Source organism: Coenobita brevimanus, chromosome 112 (genome assembly GCF_032717465.1).
Source record: "Coenobita brevimanus isolate Jiangsu-jjx chromosome 112, ASM3271746v2, whole genome shotgun sequence".
Taxonomy (NCBI): Eukaryota; Metazoa; Arthropoda; class Malacostraca; order Decapoda; family Coenobitidae; genus Coenobita; species Coenobita brevimanus.
This window is the reverse complement of record NC_137065.1, coordinates 23,815,451-23,838,036: the sequence shown is the minus strand read 5'-3', so window position 1 is coordinate 23,838,036 and position 22,586 is coordinate 23,815,451. Positions and strand designations below refer to the sequence as shown.

The following is a 22,586-nucleotide window of genomic DNA, read 5'->3' as shown; positions in this document are numbered from 1 at the left end:
GGATCACTGAATGGGGACAAAATAATCTTGTCTCATTTAATGCTGGTAAAACCAAATATATACAATTTACTAATAGACAGATATTGCCAGATTCCCATATTACCCTCAGTGCTACTAATATTCCTATCTCCAAAAGTATTGAAGTTCTTAGTGTTTCACTTAACAGTGCCCACAGCTGGACCTCTCATGTTAGATTACTTGCTAAAACCGTGTCAAAGAAACTTGGATTATTGTACAGGTTTCATAGCTTCTTCACTGACGAGCAGTTAGCTGTAGTTTGTAAGAGTCATGTGCACTCTCAGTGGGAATATTCCTCACCCTTCTGGAATGGATGTGGAGAGGCTGCACCAAAACAACTAGACAAATTTCAGAACAAAGCTGTTGGAATTATTAATGACCTTACAATTACAAATAAACTACCTCCCCTACAGGTAAGTAGGAATGTTGCCTTCCTTGCATTATATTAGATACTTTTATGGCAAATGCTCAGACAAAGTTTCATCCATTGTGCCACCTCTCCATGCCTTCCCCTGTGCTCCACGGGCTTCCAGTGATACTCATGACTGGAATGTCACACTGCCATACTGCAGAACTTCTGCATGTCAGAAATCTTTAATTTCCCAAACTGCATCTCTTCGGAACTCGCTTCATCAGAACTGTTTCCCCCAAAACTTCAACTTACAGCTGTTCAAGTCCAACTGTTACAGATTTCTTATGAATGGAGGACACCAGTAATCTGGTGTATAGATTATTTTTATTCATTTTGATTTCCCTTCCTCTGTTCTGTTATTTTAAAAAAATGCAGCTATGAGTTTCCTGTCATCATCACGTGATGTAACTCTAGGTCCCCGGGTCTGGGCCTAGTCTCAGTGAGCCCCTCGACTTCATTCTTCCTCACCCACAAGCCCACAAAATGTGTATGCCCATACAGCTGCTGATGCTCTTGAGTGATCGACCAACCTTATTGCGGCCAATGATCTCACCCCTGTGCTTAATAACCTCTGGCCGATTTGCACGTGTGCCTGAGGCATGACCACGTCCTCTGCTTCTTCATTCCATACTTGTAAGAGCGCGTTTACCTCAGTAAACGATCATTTATGACACAGTAATAATAAATTACAAACATGGGACCTAATGCATCATCAGTGAACAAGGACAAATTTTAAGAGTAGATTTACAGGGCTATTTTACAGATGGCAATGTAACAGCAAAATGTGCAGTATGAGCAGAAGTGGGAGCATCGACAGCTCAAGCTACAAATATGACAAAACATTGCTACATAACTCATAAAGGAAAGAAAGAATTCAGAACGAATGAAACCAAATTAATATAACAGTTGAGACTTTGGTGGAACACAGTAAATATAGGAGGACAGCAATTGTAATGTGAACACATAGAACAACGAAGATATATTTTGGAGTATAAGAAATGGAGACAATATTAAGCAGATAAAGGAATTGGAACCGATATTCACCTTTCCCTTACCATTTTCCAAATAATGTATAGAAAATATAAAACAAAGTATCCAACATGTTAATCAGGTTTGATAACACAAAAGAGCCAACGTTCATAGGATGTAAAACAATTGTACTGGATCAACGACATTGGAGAAAAACACTGCAGAGTAACGGTGACATCTGTATTCTGTGAAGACGCTTAAAAAGATTTACTTATTACTGTTTTGTACTGCATATACTGTAGATATATAAAACAAACTTGTCATTTAAGGTTAATAATATAAAGAAAATACATAAAGGCCATAAAATACATTATTTATAGAAACCTGTGAAACAGAACATATTGCAATGAGAATATACTGATAAAGTTGTGGACTACAACAAATCTGAACATGATCACAAGAAGTGACGATGAAAATAAAGTTGTGAGCCTTAGCAACGTGTGTAATGAGTTAGATTTGGTTAGTTTAGTGTCCACATTGGCCTGGAAATTACTTATGTGCCTCATTATACGAAAACAACGCTAAAATACCATTTTTATAAACATACTGGCACACATCTACTGACAGGATCCTGTCGAGAAGTGGATGGCGGGGTGAGGAGGCAGTAATACAGGTGACGTTTATATATATATATATATATATATATATATATATATATATATATATATATATATATATATATATATATATATATATATATATATTTTTATGTGACCGACTCTGGGCATAGGCTTCACAGCCTGCTTTCAAGGCCCAGTAGTCCTCCTACGTACCGCACACCTCTACATGTCACCACTTCGGCGCTAACACCCACCGTCCATATTGAATACATGCTAGGGCTGTCTCATACAGGACTGGTGTATTGGTATTAGCGGGGGTATTTTTACGACATGTCGGCGGGAATGTACACAAGCAAATTTGCAGGAATTACCTAAAATAAAAACCATAAACGTATTAGCATGATTCACATTGCATTGTTATCTGTGTTAGCTATGGTAAAAACTGTAGGCAACGATGTTCTTTGCCTCCGGCAACCGTGAACACCTGCCAGCTGCACTCTAATGGAGTGCTTCTGAAAAGCCTATTATTCTGCTAGATAGCTCCACGATTTGGACAAACACATTCCCCGCACTGTTTAAAAAGCATATTTTTCTTTGTAGAACATCTACACTGTTGTGTGAAACTGTGAATCATAGTAATGTCATACACTGTAATAAAAATAATACAAATAGAACACATATATATAACGTAGTGTGAATTGTTTATATTTATCATAAACGGAAATTAAAATAGCATTGATGGCATGTCATGGCAACCCACCATTTCAGTGGTCCTATATTATTTAATTTCTGCTACATTTAGTGTAAGTTAGGTTCTTAATACATAATTTGTTCAGAGTGTAAATTACGCCTAGTGGATATTTTGGCTCAGTCTCTGTGTGGGCAGAAATTTAATATTGAGTAAATACTGGGACTCAACATTTTGTTCACACATGCACACCACAAAACAGTCCCGTGTTGCCCCTCAGACCCTCCAAAGCAATTACAGTACCTTACTTCATCTAACCTAACCAGAACAAGTAGTCTAAATTGTATTATTTTAAGCATCAGTCCTCATGCATTTGTTCTGAAAACAAATCACTCATTTAAAAAATTAAACACGGGAATGTCTTGTGATGAACATGCATGAGGGGAGTGAGCAAAATGTTGAGTCCCAGTATTTACTCAATATTATATTTCTACCCACATAGAGACTCAATGAGCCAAAATACCCACTAGGCATATTTTACACTCTGAACAAACTATGCATTAACCCGCCGCATGCCGGCTATTTTTAGCCCTATAGGTCACCCCAGTGCCGGCCATTTTTCGACCTTTTTTTTTTTTTTTTGGCTAAAATGATAGATTTTAATGTGGAAACAACGAATTTTGCCATTAAAATGCTCATTGAGGCTCGGAAATGAGTTTTATTGAGTCCTGCATACTTGTGTACAGGTATAGCCGCTCTCTCATGCTCACCACGTACATGAGAGAAAGCTGTTTTCTATGTAAGGTATACTCATGTGTTTATGCTGGGAAGGTATAGCAATGTTCAGTACACTTTTCTGATTTCTTATTACTTCAGCATCTATCACAATTTGCGTGTCTTTCTCACTGTGCATGCATTATCGTACACTTATTTGAAGATAGGTACAACCTGATTTCATTACATACAGTCCTGGCACTCACAAGGAGGTATTTACGACTTGACTTCACTATATAGTCCTTACACTTACAAGAAAATATTTACAACTTACACTTACATGAAAATATTTATAAAATGCCTTCACTATAAACAGCACTGGGTGAGGCACACAGGCAGAGTGAGGCAGGGTGAGCATGAGGGGGGTTGCAAGTGAGTGTATGGCCTTGACAGCCTAGGGGATGGTAGAGGAACAGTTACCCTACATGCCTACCAGTTTTTACCCAGGAATCTTGAAAAATGCGGTCACAGTGAAGTATTTCATTTTAAACCATTTTAAAAATGCACTGGCACTGGCCATGGAATTATGTCAGACCGTTTTAAAATGGCACTGGCATGCGGCGGGTTAAGAACCTAACTTGCATTAACCCGCCCCATCCCGACGTTTTCTGGGCAGTGGTACGCCCCAGTCCCGACATTTTTGGACCTTTTTTTTTTTTTTGGCTCAAACATCCGCTTTTGGTGAGAAACATCCAAAATTCATAGAGAAATTGCATACCTGAGGTTTAAAATACTCGATTTAGGTACGAGTACTTCCTTACCTGACTGGGTTTTCTAACAGGCTGGCACCAAAGAAAACGAGTTCTATGGGAGGGTAACTATTTTATCCACTCATAAACAGTATTTATTTACTTACTTGGTACGAATTTATATGTAGTACAAGAGTATATTGGTTTTCAAACAGTATTATAAGCATGATAAGCATTGCTTCACTCACTAACTGATCACCATTCATGACCTTTTTTTTCCCACATTACCTGACCATCATTTCTGTTTCTTCCTCTAATGCTATGTAAACTTTGTCCTCCGCATTGTCATCGATTGGGGAATCACTCTGGCCCTGAATGTCTTTATTGGCCAGGTCACTGGTAACAGGTGAATTGCCGAGACAATGGCGTGCAGGGAGGGGGGAGAGAGGTTATGCGGTGTAAGGCATTGTCCCTGCTTGGCATCTTGTAGAGGAATAGAGGAAGGTGTCCCGTGTATACGTGCCAAAAATCACTTGCGAAATCACTCGTGAAAATTGAAAATTGTGCAAATTAGGGACCTTGCAATGTTGCTGCGTTAATTCACATCGCCGGGACATGAGTGCACATCATGTGCGGACGTTAATTCACGTCGCCGGGATGGCACGGGTTAAATGTAGCAGAAATTAAATAATATAGGACCACTGAAATGGTGGGTTGCCATCACATGCCATCAGTGATATTTTAATTTCCATTTTTGATAAATATAAACAATTCACGCTACATTATAATATACATGTTCTACTTGTATTATTTATATTGTAGTATATGACATTACTATGATTCACAGTTTCACACAACAGTGTAGATACTTAACAAAGAAAAATATACTTTTTAAATAGTGCAGGGAATGTGTTTGTCCAAATTGTGGAGCCATCAAGCGGAGTACTAGCTTTGAAGCACCCCATTGGCTGGTCTTACCCCTACTGATGAGTCAAGGAGCATGGTATCCGGATCACAAAGATGAACCTTTCTGGGTAAATTGGTCCTTCCATGGAGAGGCGTAGAGATGAGATTTGCAAGGTGCTCTGACACCCCAACTGGGCTTGCACAATTATTACAATAGTTTCTTTAGGTAACTTGTTGTTTATGGTGAGGCAGTGGAGACATAAGGTGATGGAAGTTTGATGCACCATTAACCAATGTTCCACTTGCACGGATAAACATATTACAAAAAGTAGAAGTGTGTTGGCAGGACTGTAATGCTACAGAGAATGTGGCTCAGTAAACCATGCCTGTCTATATGGTCCTTTTATATGTTTAACATCAATATTACAAGTACATTAGCACATATGCTTTCATAATCATACACAACTGTAGATTGATGTCGGAAAATTTTTATACACGCCTTTATCTGATGAGTATTAGTCTAAACATGACCTTAAAGTAAATTTACATGTCTCTTAGGAGACCAAGGTGTAATTAATATTCTAACTCACCAGTAATAATTCTCCTTATCTCCTAGCCAGTTCCTCCCAGATTTGGCCAAATCATAAAGGTTACTTAGCTAGATAGAGTTGGAACAACAGATGACAATGGGCCTGATGTTTTGGTCGGTTGCCTGGTCTTCCAAGCGTCCTTAGGTGCGTATTTTACAGCATGCATCTTGAACGGGCTTTGGAAACAGAGTGCAAACATGGCGAGTCTCTTCTCCCTCATGGGACTGAAGAGATGCCAACTATTTATTAATTACAATGCTAAATACAGTTAAATTACTTCATGAAGTGTACAAGGTCAATCTAACTTAAATTAATCTTAGTTTTAATTAAACTAAAGCCAAATATACCCTTTATTTATGTAAATATGTATTAAACCTTTTTCCGTTTTTCTTGTGAGGATACACGTCATCATACCACACAAGCGCAGTTAGGTCAATGGAAAGTTCCTAAGTAATTACATGTATTTACAATACAGTTGTCCACAACGGTTAACACAGCAACATTTAATTTATTAATAAGAAGAATTATTAAAGTGACATTATCTCTGGGTTATAAAACCACTTGAATTAGTCATTAACGCCCTCTGTGTTTTCCTCTGCTTTTAACAGGGACGACTGTTTTAAAAGGTAAAGAGTGCAACCACTCTGGGGGAAAATATTTCCCACAGTTCGGGGGCTGGGCGAAAAATTACATGCTGTATCATGTAATGTGACCCTTAGCCAGGAGTTCTCTCCATTGGTCTCAAGAACCCTGTGCTGTGGCCCTTCTAGGTCGCACATCTTGACCCAATCACTCTACACCATCCACTGTCTCCAGGGTAGCCATTAACTCAAGGGGCACCAGTTTATCGGTAGTTTTTATATTGGTATGTCCCCTACATTTAACTTTTACAAGTCTCAGCACCTTTCTCTGAATCTGGGTGCATGGAGATCACTTTAGCTAATGGCGACTGGGATCTTGGTTGTTCTTTTTTAATAAGACCACATCTCCTATGTTTGTAACTGACTTTTTGCCAGCAGCCTAAGCCCCATGAAATCTTCCTCTTAGGCTCAAAAAATATTCTTCACTCCAATGTCTATTCCAGGTGTCCAATACCCTTTTCAGACGTTGATATCCCTCTTGCAGATGTTGTCCTAATTCATTATTTTCCATTGTAGGGTTATCTTCTTCCTCCAGGATATCCACACAAGGCACCGGATGGAGCTTTCTGCCACATAACATATTAGCCGATGTCAATGCCTCAATCGAAACGCTAGTGTCACCTAAATAGGTTAAAGGTCTATCAATAATCCTAGCCTCAATTTCAGTTATCACTGTTCTCAATGCCTCTCTGGTGATCTTAGGTCTGTGTAAGGATTCCTAAGGCAGTTCTTCACAGTACCAATCATTCGTTGGTAAATCCATTTTGCCATGGTGCTCTTGAAGCTATGAACTGGCAGGTACAATTTTGGATTCCCAGCGCCGACTTAACCTTTGGGTCATTCATTATATTTAAAAGTAGAGGTGCTGCTCCAATGAAACTGGTTCCGTTGTCGCTTAAATTATTAGGACAAGACCTTCTAGCTGCAAATCTTCTAAATACATTCAGGAATGTCTCTGAACTTAAATCTTCTGCCATTTCTAGATGGACTGCCCTTCTGTAGGTGCAAGTAAACAAACATATATGCACATTATGGGGAGTTCCCTCACCCGTAACAGTTATAGCCCTGTGTAATAAATTCCATTTACCTTAAAAGGGCCGACTTACATTCACCCTATCCTTTGGCAAAGCAGGTGGTCCTGGATAGTCATATGTTCACTATTCATACCACCTACATATACCTGGTAATGCAACTGTCGTGGATTTCGGGTTTGTATTTCCCACCTACTACAGCACATTTCTTTGTAAATAAATTTTTGTGATATATTTTGGGTAAGATATTGTTTATCACTAGAGGTAAATATGGTCATGGAGAAAACAACGTATTTAGTTATACAGTCATTTATGATATTTAATTTAATTTACCTCTCATTTGAAGTGCTCGAGCTGTTGAGTTCTCTCCCTACCACCAGACAGTAACACACGTTCTCGAACCTTCTCCAGTAATCAGCTTCAGCCATCATTCTGCCAGTTAATACCATCAACACCACAGCTAAGTACTCAGCATATTTATTAGGCCTTAGAATATTTATACCGAGTACTGATCAAAACGCCACTTCAACATACTGTATATAACGGTGAGTTGTTATTCTGCTTTATGTTAATTAATAATTAAGATGCCCTACAGTGATAATAACTAAGAGAAATTGGTGCTGTGACCAGGATTATATCTAGTGATAATTAATAGGGGTCTATTGCGGGGTGTGAGAGCGGAGCATTGTTTGTTACTGTGTCGGCGATCAACTAGGCGTGGGGCACCCAGAGAGGCTGTGCGTGGCTGGGGGGGTGTCAGGGTAGGGTTTGAACCCTCCCTGCCTTCTTTGGGCATTCATATGTCCAAAGATTCCCGTTATATGGTCTGGTGCAGTATCCAGATGATGCTCCAGCCTTTTATGTCCCCAATTTTGGCGTGCCTGGTGCCAAAGTCAGCACAATAAGAAATAGTAGAGTACCAGGACCTTATAGCATACAGGCCAGACTTGACTATCCTGATCATCGGGGGGAACGACTTGTCCCGAGATTCAGCCTTGAATCAGTTGGCCCTCGATAAAGAAGCTATGGCTAAGGAAATCGAGGATAAGACAGGGGGCCACTGTTACATTGTTGGCCTCAAGTAAAGGACAAACCCCCGAGGCATGACATATGAAGAATATAGCCGGGCCAGAAACAAAGTTAACCTGCATCTGAAGAGAAATTTTCCCTTCGTAAAGGCTCGGTTTATCTTCATGGGGATGAATCAGTCTGACCTGTCATGGGATGGGGTACATCTGGATGCACCAGGCAGCAAAAGGGTGTTGGACGGACTTTTGAATAGAGCGTGTTGCTTTCTTGGGCAACAAGCTACTCGTGAGGAGGTTTAGGATTTGATCTCCAGCACTGCCCAACATACTGCCTTCACGGGAACTTGACAAAATTATTTGTCAACAGTTTAATTTAGAATTTCGGCCTGGTTTTATTTCGTTTTATTTGGATTTTGCCCAGGGAAGACTACATTTAACTTAAAATTTTGCATTTGCTGTCATCTTCTATCACTTAATTGGCTTGTTGTTATAAATGGATAAAATAAAATCTTTAAGGAGGCTTAGAGCAGCCAAAAAGGGGAACTATCACTAAACTGACCACTAACTTGACAATTTATAGAACATGCGGCAACCATTCCTGACATCAAAGGTATGAAAGTGACGGTTGAGATCCTTGCTGAGATCGAGTCTTACAATTAGGAATTATATGAATTTTATCCTGATGAAGATCTAGAAGTAGTAGTCAGTGACATGGAGTATGTTAATAAGGTCAACAGACACTTGATCGAATTAAAAAGTACTCTAGAATTACCCGCGAAGGACTCGGTTGTCCAAGAGAAAACAGAGAGTCCGAAAACAACGGGACTTAAACTGCCTTCTCTGAAATTGCCAATATTTGATGGTGATCCGTTTCAGTGGCTGGGTTTGAGGAGCTCTTTCACTGTAGTGTGCACTCCCGAACAGCTCTGACAGACATCCAGAAAATTACATATCTTAAGGGACAATTAAGTGGTGAAGTGCTCCGAATTATTAGCGTATTCAGTTTGGTAGCAGCTGGTTATGAATCAGCAGTCACAGTTTTAAAGAATACCTATGGTCAAGAAGATTGCATTAAGGCTGCTCACTTTGCAAAATTATGTAATTTACCTCCTCCAGCTCACGAAGTGAATGAACTAAGACTTTTCTGCATCCTTTGAATGTGCATTAGAATCACTACATACAATGGAAGTGACTGTGAGTGAAATTTGTGCTGTTTTGTTGCATAATAAACTCCCTATTACACTTTTGGAAGTGATCAAACGTGAACTTGAAGAGAAGAGGTTGGATGTGGATGATTACGTTCGTGTGCTAAAGACGGAAGTGTGTAATACTGAAAGTAGACAGAATCCCTTGGAACATTATTTTGGTGTGACCGCTACGGCAGCATTTGCAATGAAGCACGTGAAACATGCTGAACCTAGGCAGAGGAGTGGATGTAAACTGTATTATAAACTAGGACATTTTGGGGCTAAGTGTGCAAAGTATAAAACAAAGAAGACAAAATTAAAGACAGCAAAGCAATTGAAGCTGTGTGTCGGGTGTTTGTCAGCAGATCATGGCAGTCAGGGCTGTACAAATCCCAAAGTAAGGCCATGCCGACGTTGACAGCAGAAACATTACAACTATTTGTGTCCAATTTCTCATTCTGAACCTCATGAACAAACAGTAACCCAAGAACCAACAGTGACAATGGCTGTGGCTTCGAGTCGTAAAGCTGTGTTGTTGCCAACGATTCAGATTCCATTGGTTACTCAAACGGGCCAGCAGAACAAGGTTAGTGCATTATTAGATCAATGCTCACAATGTAACTTTGTTCTAAGATCAAGTTTAGCGAACTTGAAGGTAAAAAAGATGAGACAGTAACGTTTACAACTGCAAAGATATACTGGCTGTAAGGATAGTGATGAGTATCAGGTAGTGGAGTTGTTTTACCGCTGTCGTAGAAAGGTGAGCAAGTTGAGGGCCGTGGTTGTAAATGAACTACCCAACTATAAACCAGGGAAGGGGCTACAACATAATGTGCTGGATTTGAACTCTCGGGGCTACAAGTGGGGAGGCTCCCGACATACAGCTCTTCTCAATAGGGTGGAGTCAAAGGCTTTTCGTCTCATTAACTCTCCCCCTCTTACTGACTCCCTTCAACCTCTGTCTCTTCGCCGCAATGTTGCATCTTTATCTCTTTTCTATCGCTACTTCAATGGTCACTGTTCCTCTGAACTGTCTGCATGCATTCCTCCACTTCTATGACGGGCGCGTAGCACCCGTATAGCAGCAAACTCTCACCCCTTTTCTGTCCAACTTTCTAATGCAAGAGTTAACCGTTACTCCCAGTCCTTCATTTATTCAACAGGTCAACTCTGGAACTGTCTCCCTCTGTATTTCCTGCTTCCTGTGATCTCCAGTCTTTCAAACGCACTGTGTCCAGGCATCTCGAAATGAATGGATCTTGAATTTGGCTCTCTCTTGTATTTTGTTTTTCTCTTGGAAGGAACAGTTTTGCGGGCTCATGGCCTTTGGTTCCTTCTTCCTCACATAAAAAAAAAGTTAGCAGATCCAAGTGTCACTAGTGGAGATATGGTCGAACTGCTGATTGGGGCGCACTTTTATTATCACTTTGTACACACTGGCTATATAAGGGAAGGAGGCATAATTTTGTTACCCACAATTTATGGTTATACACTAAGTGGCACTTATCAGTCAGAAGAAGAAGGTACTCATGAGGAGCTGGTAACTGTTCTGAAACCGGCACCAGATCCAGTAATGGAATTAGCAAATATCGATGACAGGAATACTGCTCCAGAAATCAAGGATCTCTATGGGCCTTAGATCGCATAGGTATTAGTCCAAATGAGACCGATAAGAAGGGAGAGAAGGTACTAGGTTACTTCTATGAAACGGTGCAATATTCCAAATAACAGGGACAATATGTTGTGGAATTACCGTGGAAAGAATACGATAAGTTACCTGATAATTTTAAGTTAGCCTTGGGCAGATTAAGAGGTTTGCAGCGTAAATTCATAGAGGATCCCAGTTACTGCAAACAGAATAATAAGGTCATCCAGGATCACCTAGAAAGAGCATTCATAGAAAAGGTGGAGGACAAGAGTCTGGTAGACCATCCTGTATACTATCTACCTCATCATGGTGTCACTAAAGATAGCTTAACAACACCAATTAGTGTTTGATTGTTCATCTAGAGAGCATGAGAGGGCATATAGTCTGAAAGCCTGTTTACACGGAGGCCCATCCTTGGTTAATGACCTCACACAGATATTGTTGCAATTTTGGTGTCATCGTTTTGCCTGGGTGAGTGACATCGAGAAGGCATTTCTTATGGTGGGGTTATCTGAAAAGGATAGGGGTGCCACTAGATTTCTTTGGCCTGTTGAACTTTTAAATCTAAATAGCTCTTACTTGATATACAGGTTCAAGGCAGTGTTGTTTGGAGCCACTTGTTCCCAATTCCTCTTGAATGCCACCGTACGAAATCATTTATCAGTTTTTCAGGAAGATAAAGCCTTGATTGAAAAATTAAGGAAAGGGTTGTATACTGACAATTTGCAAGGAACCGAAGAAGATAAGGATGCTTTACAACAACTGTGTTGGGATGCCCTGAGAGTATTTTCAAGTGCCAATTTGTCCTTAAGAGAATAGGTAACAGTGTGAAATTGTGTAAGATACTCCTCCTAAAGGGATTGGCTTCTGAAGTTCAGGACAAGGTGAAGTTACTTGGCATTAATTGGCTACCTGACAAGGGGATGTTGCAGGTGAAGGGACACGAAAGTAGACCCACAGTAGTGACAAAACGTGAGGTGTTGAGCATAAGTTCAGGTGTATTTGACCCTTTGGGAGTATTATTGCCGGTGACCATCCGTGCAAGAAAATTTGTACAAGATCTATGGCGTATTGAATGTGGGTGGGATGTTTCCATACCGGGAGATATGGAGGCTGAATGGCAGGGGATATATGAGGATATGATTAACAGTACCACTATTGTATTTCCCTGCCAAATCACTGATAGTAAAAGGGTCACGCTGCATTTATTTAGTGACACAAGCACCACTGTTTATGGTGTAGCAGCCTACTTAGTCAGTGAGGGAAGTAATAGATTAGCTATGGCAAAGGCCAAAGTAGCATGCATGAAAATCCTCACTATACCAAAATTAGAACTGACTGCTGTCATGCTACCAGCTCATCTCGCCAAGGATATTTATGAAGCCTATGCAAACGAGTTAAGCACAGAGAACATATACCACTTGACGGATAGCCAGATAACTTTATATTGGTTGTCAGTAAAAAAAACTGTTGCCTGTATATGTTCAGAACAGAATTGATGAAATAAAGGCATTAGTCCCTGATGCTGAATTTCATTATGTGTCTACAAAGGACAACCTCAGTGATATGGTTTCCAGAGGGACGTCACATGCATCCTTAATAGGTTCCTCTTTGTGGTGGGGAGGGCCTACATGGCTACCTCACCAAATATGTGGCCGGAAAATGGTCCATTTAAGGAAGTTGGGAACGCCACCGTGGGTTGTGTCCTTGAAGAGACCCTGTCATTGCCAGTATCAGAAACCCTTCCTGCCTTATTGAATTGGGCCAATATGGTTCTTATATGAAGACAAGGCATGTGATGGCATCGGTATTGAGATTTATCAAGACACTGAAAAATAGGAGACAAAGAACACATGAGGCAATGCCGGTTTATTTGACAGTGCCGAAATTAATGACAGCAGAAGCAGTAATGATTAAGTTAGCTCAAATGGAAGAGTACCCTGAGGATTACCATTATTTGTCCACTGGATAGGGCATGCCAAGTAATGTTGTGAAGCAGCTAGGCCTCTATATGGAAGGTGGGCTATTGCACTGTAAAAGTAGGTTACAGTTGTCGGACTTACAGAATGAAGCAAAGTACCCTATCCTAATACCTAGTAAACATAGGTTAGCGGCTCTCCTTTCTGAGTACTGCCACAAGGTGTGTAGCCATAGTGGAGTAAGTTATGTTGTAAGTTACACATGACAAAGATTTTGGATTCCTAGGATCAGAGAAGTTGTAAAGAAGATTTTAAGAAAATGTATAACTTGTAAAAGGTTACAGGGTGCCCGATATAGTGCTGTACAGGCTCTGCTGTTACCGTACTTTAGGGTTCAGGATGTGAATCCATTTCAAGTAACAGGAGTAGACTACACAGGTGCTCTACCCATTAAAGAAAAGGGTACTGTAGCCTAGTCTTGTTTACCTGTGCAGTTACTAGGGCAATACACATTGAGACAGTGTCAAACATCTCCTGTGAGTCTTTCATTCATGCCTTCCGTCGGTTCTGTAGCAGGAGAGACTTCCCTGAACTCATAATTAGTGATAATGCCACTATATTTTTCCGTGGAGCCAGTGTGTTGAGGGAGTTAAAAAACGATCCGAGGTTACAGAATGAATTGGTAAAAGTAAACTGTGAGTGGTGGTTTATATCGGCCAGGGCGCCATGATTCGGTGCCATCTGGGAAAGAGTGATAGGCATCCTAAAGGCTGGCCTGAGAAAGGTATTGGGTCGAGCTTTAGTAACCCATGAAAGGTTGGATACTGTATTATTGGAACTCGAGGCCACAGTCAATAACCGTCCACTTGGATATACATATGGTGACCTTGATGATCTACTCCCTATTACTTCTTCACATCTTAGTAATGGGAGGTGTCTTAGACAGTTCCCGAAAAGGAAGTCAGGGATGATTATCTCATGGACGTCACATGGCGGACTAACTCGCGAATATACCGACGTCTCCTATATGTGACAAAGATCTCACGAGATCTGTGGGGGAGATGGGCCACTGACTACCTAGTATCGCTCAGGGAGGAACATCGTCAGTTGAAATCCAAGAAAGGGAAGACAGCGCCTCAAGTTGGGGACATCTTGCTGATACACGACGATGGGCCTCGACTTCTCTGGCGACTATGTCAGGTCACAAAATTGTTATGTGGTCCTAATCAAGAATGTAGGGTAGTGCAGCTGTGGACGAGCGCCGGTATGACCACTAGACCGGTGGTTAAGCTGTATCCACTAGATATTGAATTAGAAATGAAGGAAGATTACAACCAAACTGGTGCTACCCAACACCCCCCTACACCCTTAAATAACCGATGTGATGCCCCTTTCAGGACATCACGTCGGACCGCTCTCAGTTCCTACCAACTATGGCGTACCCTGATTGGGATGGGACAGATGTAAGTATTGTCCATATTTTGGCCTGGGGAGTATGTCGTGGGTTTCGGATTTGTATTTCCCACCCAAGACAGCACAATTCTTTGTAAATAAGTTCTTGTGATATATTTTGGGTAAGATATTATTTATCATTAGAGATAAATATGGTCATGGAGAAAACAACATATTTAGTTATACATTCATTTATGATGTTTAATTTAATTTACTTCACACATGAAGTGCTCGAAGCTGTTGAGTTCTCTCCCTAACAAAAGACAGTAAACACATGTGTCTCGAACCTTCTCCAGCAATCGGCTTCAGCCATTATTCTGCCAGTTAATACCATCAACACCACAGCTAAGTACTCAGCATATACATTAGGCCTTAGAATATTTATACTGAGTACTGATCAAAACGCCATTTCCTTGTACTGTATATAACGGTGAGTTGTTATTCCACTTTATGTTAGTTAATAATTAAGACCCCCTACAGTGATAATAATTAACAGCATCTTTTGAGAGGTTTCTTTATGATCTATCTACTCTTAGGGATCCAGTACCTTTCCCGGATTCAGACCAAAATCTGTGGCACACCTCGTTGAAGAGTCAAATCATGGGCTTCCTTAACAATTAACAGTACAAAATAACCATTCTTGGGTAACAATATAGGATGTCTAGTTTGGAGAGGCAGATCAGCCTGTATTATTCGGCCACGGCATCTAATTAGACCCTTTCTGTCTAAGAACAATCCTAAATCTCTTATCTGGTTATTCTTGCTACCACTGCCCTGGCATAAAAGGTAAAAAATCTCTCCGTAATAATTCCTCTGGATCTTTTTCAGCAAATATTCCATGGGATCAGACTTCTTAAACACCACTTTCATATTCAAAAATTTTACAACTAATTTAGTAGTGTTAATAAGTTGTCTTATTGATGAGAATCTGCTAGTGTCAATCACATCTGGCTCAGGTACTACAGGATCCAAGTGCACTACAACAACCTCAGGAATACTTTTGTTTCTGCTCAGGCCAATCTTTAACCCGCGGCGTCCCGTCGATGTGAATTAACGTCCACACGTTTTGTCACTGCCAATCCCGTCAACGTACATAAACGCGAATCAATTGCAAGGTCTCTAATTTGCACAATTTTCAATTTTCGCTAGTGATTTTTGGCACGTATACACGGGACACATTCCTCTACAAGATGCCAGGCAGGGACAATGCCTTACCCAGCATGACCTCCTCCCCCCCCCTGCATGCCCTTTTCTCATCAATTCACCTGTTATCAGTGACCTGGCCAGTAAAGCCATGTCATGCCACGGTATGAAATTCAGGGCCAGAGTGATTCCCCAATCGATGACAATGTGGAGGACAAACATTAGAGTAAAAAACAGTCAGAAATGATGATCAGGTAATGTGGGAAAAAAAAAAGTCAGGTATGGTGATGAGTTAATGAGTGAAACAATGCTTATAATGCCTATATTACCGTTTGAAAACCAATATACTCTCGTACTACATATAAATTCGTACCAAATAAATAAATAAATACCGTTTATGAGTGGTGTGGAATAGTTATCTTCCCATAGAACTCGTTTTCTTTGCAGCCAGCCTGATAGAAAACCCTGTAAGGTAAGGAGGTACTCCTACCTGGATCGAGTATTTTAAACCTCAGGTGAACGATTTCTCTATGAATTTTCGATGTTTCTCACCAAAAGCGGAGGTTTGAGCCCAAAAAAAAATTTGTTCCAAAAATGGTCAGGATTGGGGAGAGTCAACGGTGGAAAAGCGGTCAGGATGGGGCAGGTTAATGAGTAAGTATTTAGGACCTTTATAAACGTTAAACCACAAATTATCTTTGATCAGTCTGTTTACTGTCGAACCTCTCAAGAGCAGATCAGCTGGGTTTTGTTTGGAGGATACATGCATAATTTTAAATCTGGATGATAGCTCTTTAATAGGCTTCACTCTGTTGCGGATGAAAGGAATTTTACTGTCTTCCTTCCCTATCCAGTAAAGACAAATCTCACTGTCAGTCCATATATAGATATCCTCAAACTGAGTATCAGGAGTAGTGGTCAAATACCCGGCCAATTTAGTACCTACTTATATGGAAGCCAATTCCATTTGAGGTAGGCTTCTTCCTTTAATTGGTACAACTCTGGCTTTGCACATAATAATCTTACTATCCTCTCCTGTTGCGCAATAAGCTACTGCTCCATATGCTCTTTAAGAAGCATCACAAAATATGTGTAAGTGTCACCTTTCATTACTGTTTAATTTCTTGGGAATACATACGCTTGATGTCGTTTCAAACTCCTTTCTAATCTGTTCCCATTGTTTCACATATGTCTCACCTAATTCACTGTCCCAGTCTAACTTTTCTCGCCAAGCCTCTTGTACTAAACATTTACCCTTAATAACTTTAGGACTGACCGCTCCTAATGGGTCAAATAACATGGAGGCCTGACTTAACAAGGACCTCTTGGTGAGAGTGACATCAGAGATTTAATTGGTTTTAAACTTATTTCATCAGCTTTTGTATACCAGTTAAGACCCAACACATTTTGAGTTTTGGGAATGTCAGTATTTAGATAGTCCTTTTGTATTTTATTTCTCGAAAGCGGTGAATTTGCATTCCAGCTCTGTAACAGCAAATTTTCTTCCCACATTCGGAATTGGCTACTTCATAAGCCTTCAATGCTTCCGCCTCTGTAACAGCAACACCTTGCAAATTATCCATATGAAAAGCCAGCCCTATTTCTGGGCATTTGGTATTTCCAAAATGATGCTTTAAAGTGTTGCAAAATAGGAAAGGACTAGCACATGAGCCAAAGAGCACCGATCAGAAACAGTAAGTTTTCAATGGACTGTCCTCATTTTGAGGGTTTTGAGGCCAGAGGAAATTTGTAAATTTCCTATCCTCCTCTCTCAATCCTATTCTGCGATAAGCCTTACTAATGTCTCCTGTATAATCATAAGGTTTCTCTCTAAATCTTAGTAATACATTCCCTAACTTCTCTGTTAGTATAGGTCCAAAGTATAGGCAATCGTTCGAGCTAGCTGATCGTTTGGACTCTTTATTACTACAATTGAAAACTATCCTTATGGGAGTAGTTACTGAATCCTTGCTTACAGCATGATGTGGTAAATAGTGTCATTCTTTGTGGTTAACAGGGAATTTATTCTTCAGTTGATCTTTTATAATATTATCACGTATGGTTAGATGTTCTGGTTTGTCTCTCAACTTTCTTATAAGAGAATTTAGCTGAGCCTTAGCTGCTTGGTAATTTGTTAGTAACTCCGAATGGTTTAGTTTCCATGGTAATCCTGCCTAATACTGTCCATCTTTAAATTCCACAGACTGGTCATACAAATCCAAAGTTATTTTATCTTCAGGGGTTGGTTCCTCAGAGTGTATTCCTACACTGTCTAGGTCCAACAACTTGTGTACAGTTTCAATTATTTCATCCAGCAAGTCATTTATCTGAGTAGGTTCTAATTCTGCACCTATTCTAGCTACCATCAATGACTGTGTGGGGGTAACAAAGATTGAGTCTACCAGTTTGGCTATCATTTAGCATGCTTTTGAAAAGGCAACTGACCCATAATACGGTTACCTCCTGGACTCTTGAACAACTGTACTTTATTCTTCTTGAAAGCCCTATGGAAGAATCTTCCCCAGTAATCTGAACCAATTATCATTTTTATGGGACCCACATTCTGTTTTGCCAATTTTATCCTTGAGCTTTGTAGAGGTTTCCTTCAGTCCTTTTATATATATATACTTATTTCCCTATTATCCAGAGGGAGGCGGTGGCTCAATCGGTAGAGAGGTGGCCTGCAGTTCTACCGGATCCAGGTTCAAATCCCCGCTGAGGCAGGGAACAGTTTAAGGATTTGAATATCACTAAATCAGACTTTACTGATCTACCAGAAGACCTGCCGACTTGTCATAAAAATACCCCCGCTAATACCACTACACCAGCCCTGTATGAGACAGACCTAGCATGTATTCAATATGGATGGTGGGTGTTACCGTTGTAGTGGTGACATGACGAGGTGAATGGCGTGTACAGTAGGAGGACTACTGGGCCTTGATAGCAGGCTGTGAAGCCTATGCCCAGAGTCGGAAACATTAAAAAAAAAAAAAGGCTGCTGTTATATGGCATTTATATCTGCCAAGTTGTATTACAGGTCTAACTAAATCAAAGGACTGAGCTTCTTTAGTAGTTAACAATCCTGTCATGGCTAGATTTACCTTGCCAATAATAGGTAACTTTAATTTTTTCACAATGTCTGCAGAAATGAAGGTTTTCTGTGCACCCGTATCAAAAAGAGTACATGCTAATATGTTTCTATTTCCAATTATTACCTTTACATCTGCAGTCGGAACTGCAGCTGGCATTACTACTGGAGTATTCGCTTTAGCAACTGTCATATTGACACTTGCGGTTTTAGGAACCTCATATTTCATCCTTGGGCATAAAGCACTATGATGATCTCTTTTACATTTGAAACAAAGATTTAGATTAATCTTGCAGTCAGCAGAAGTGTGTTCGGAATTCATGCAAGTTATACAACACCCCAATTCCTGAAGCTTCCCTACTCTAGAAGTGTAATCAGAATAATGTTTACAAAATGCACTGGAATGTTGTTCACCACAAAATGCATAAACCTTCCTGTCCTTACCATGGAAATTTTTACCTCCTTATTATCATCAGCTTGCCTATTCCTCAGATTTTAAAGACCTAAGGAAAGTACCTATCTCTTCCTTAGGTACAGACTTAGTCGTCCCTGACTTAAGCTTCCCAACCACTTGGTCAGTGGCTCTTTTCCTTATTTCAGCCTTCTGTTTAATTTCAGCAGGCTTTACTGTTCCTTGCAAATGTTTACAGAGTTGCATTAAGCCTTCCTCAGTCTCCTCACAGGGGAAATAATCCTTTTGGTACCTACCATTCTGTACAAGGCATCTTTGGTTCTAGGTAGAAGCTTCAAGGATGCAATTCTAGAAAGCACCCAATCTGCCGCTTTAATATCTTCGTAAGTACCTAAAGCCTTTAAATTACAACTCATCGCAATCCGAAAATTTTGCAAGTAATCAAAATCATGTTTAGGTATGGGTAATTCAATTACAGCCTTCAGTAATTGGGTGATGACCTGCTCCCTGTTTTCATAATTCTGTCTAAGCATAGTCAGTGCCACCTCATAATTATTTTCTTCCATAGGTAATTCCTTTTTCAACTTGCCAGGTGTCCCCTTGACCAGTCCTAACAGATGTGAATGTTTACTCACATTGGGTAGAACTGTTCTGTCATGAACTAAGTATTTGACCTGATCCCCAAAAGATTTCCAATTTTTGCTCCCCATCAAACTCTGGAAGCGTAATTTGTGGTAGTGCAGCTTTACTCCGCTGATCCGCAACTTGTGTTTCTGTGGTCGTATCAGCCAATTTTGCCTCTAATATCTTCACTAATGTCATATATTCCTCTAATTTACCTTCAAATTTGGTAGTCTCCGACTCCAGAAGATCTATATCATCGCCCTTCACTATATGTTGCTTCTAAATTTAGGTAACTTTCTTAAAACTTAGTCCCTCTGTCTTTTAGTATACTCAAAAGACTACTTAATTTTTCCCTGGACTGAGGTGTTTCATCTAATGGTTGCCAACAATCATTTATGGCTCTTGTTACTCATCCTGCCTTACGACTGGATGACCTCTGTAACAAGGAAATGGATATTTTGACGGATTTCTAAGTTACTAGAGTTAACAATAATTTCAATTTTATAAGCACAAATTTACCTGAGCTCAGTAGTTATCTATTAATTTTAAATCTGAAGGAGAGTACGGATTGAGTTTATGGTATTAAACCTATCTCTCTAGGTTGTTAAACCTCTGGGGTTATGTCTTTATCCTCACACTCAGTTTCCAAAATAACCCAAAGTTCCCTGGGCTCAGAACTATTAATCATTTTAATTTTTAAGGAGTGCAGGTATAGGGTTTATGGTGTTAAACCTATCTCCCTGGGTTGTTAAACCTCTGGGGTTTATGTTTTTATCCCCACACTTAGTTTCCAAATAACCCATATTTCCCAGAACTCAGAACGATTAATCATTTTAATATAACGCAGGACAACCCAAAGCCTGTACAACCTAAAATTGTTCTTTCTTAAACTCGATGTAATTTGTAAATTTCTGCAGAACCGCATCTCTTCCATGGTGATTCCAGTGTATACCATCGGCTTTTAGAGTTGCTTGGAAGGGCTTTATATTAAAGTAGATAAAATCCTTTCCCTTCCTTATCCTCTGCAACTTCCTATTTACGGCCCTGCTAACTAACTTATACGTACCATAGCAAACTGGTGAACCATATGGTAGGTTTCTAGGTTCAACAAAGGCTATGGTTACCGAGGATTTACATAAACCTTCAATAGCTCCTACCACTGCTAGAATGTTTTCAACAATATCATTAACTTCCACATCTTCATAAATATCATTTGCTCCCAGGAAGAGGATAGTGTGGTCATGCTCCCAGTCCAATACGGCATTTATCTGCTCATCATCAGATAAGGAACTTGCCCTTCCATCAGGAGCTCTGTATATTCGTATTTCCACGTCCTCCAACCAACAGAACGTGGAAATAGGCTGTGCCTGTCAAACCCGACCTTAAAATCATTCAGAGCCCTGGCACACATCTGTTATCCTCACTCGAGGCACCAAAAATGTCAGAAATCTTTATACACCCCTTTATCTGACGAGTGTTAGTCTAAACACGACCTTAAAGTAAATGTACATAAGTCTCTTAGGAGATCAAGGTGGGATTAATATTCTAACCTGCCAGTAATTATTCTCCTATCTCCTAGCCAGTTCTTCCCAGATTTCGCCAAATCATAAAGGTACTTAGCTAGATAGAGTTGGAACAACAAATGACGATGGGCCTGATGTTTCAGTCGATTGCCTGGGCTTCCAAGCGTCTTTAGGTGCGATTTTACAGTGTGCAACTTGAACGGGCTTCGGAAACAGAGTGCAAACATGGCGAGTCTTTTCTCCCTCATAGGATTTAAGAGATACCAAATACAGTGTATTTATTAATTACAATGCTAAATACAGTTGAATTACTTCATGAAATATACAAGGCAAATCTAACTAAATTGACAAAATATTACCAAATATCTCTGTGTAGTCGCTCCCCCAGTGCTTCTTTGGAACACAGTGTTTTTTATTTCATATCCACACAGTTGAGTAACCTTAACCTTGCCCTTAGCACCGAAATTACCATTTTGGGTGATTTTAACATACATAATGTTGAATTGTTATTCCATTCTGCCAGGACTGATGACAGTGGTCTAGAGTGTGAGCTGTTTGCAGAATCGTTTAATCTCACCCAGCTGGTAAAGCAACCAACCAGAATACCTGATAATCCTGACCATGATGCCCATCTCTTGGATTTTTTCTTGACAATCCAGATCAATACAGGATAGAGGTACTGTCACCACTTCGATCCTCTGACCACAATCCCATCAAAGCCTCATTAGTTAACCCCCCAGACTTCCCCGTTCTGAACCTGTCAGGGTGACCCGATGGTGCTTTGATAGGGCAAACTGGGATGGATTTAGAAATTATCTTGCTGACATTCCATGGCAGTCTTTCTTCTCTAGTGATCCCAGTTCTACCCAGTCCCACATTTGCAACTTAATGCTAGCTGGTATGGATTTATTCATGCCAAGTAAACAGTTCACTAAAAGATCAAACTCTCCAAAATGATTTGATGGCCACTGTGCCAGAGCAACAGCCCAAAAGTCATTAGCATATAACTCTTACTTAAAATCAAAAACATCTGAATCACTCTATCAGTTTAAAATTGCTAGAAATCATGCAAAAGCTGTAATAAACCTAGCTAAATCAAACTTTCTTCAAAAGCAAGCATCAAAACTACTTAACAACTTTAATGACAGTAGAATATTCTGGCCAACTCTTAATTCTTTCAATAATAACTTTAACAAGTCATCATCCATGCCCCCACTAAAATCT

The 22,586-nt window shown here is 40.1% G+C and overlaps 1 protein-coding gene across 1 annotated transcript in view; it reads left to right on the top strand.

Moving 5' to 3' along the window:
• The window catches only part of LOC145418134 (protein turtle homolog B-like), a 192,501-nt gene that overhangs the window by 155,316 nt on the left and 14,599 nt on the right, over nucleotides 1-22,586 (top strand). Inside the window, exons 14-16 of the mRNA XM_080286657.1 lie at nucleotides 10,033-10,139; nucleotides 12,779-12,931; nucleotides 14,518-14,583. Coding sequence (XP_080142783.1) covers nucleotides 10,033-10,139; nucleotides 12,779-12,931; nucleotides 14,518-14,583 — 326 coding nt within the window. The remainder of the gene's footprint in view (nucleotides 1-10,032; nucleotides 10,140-12,778; nucleotides 12,932-14,517; nucleotides 14,584-22,586) is intronic.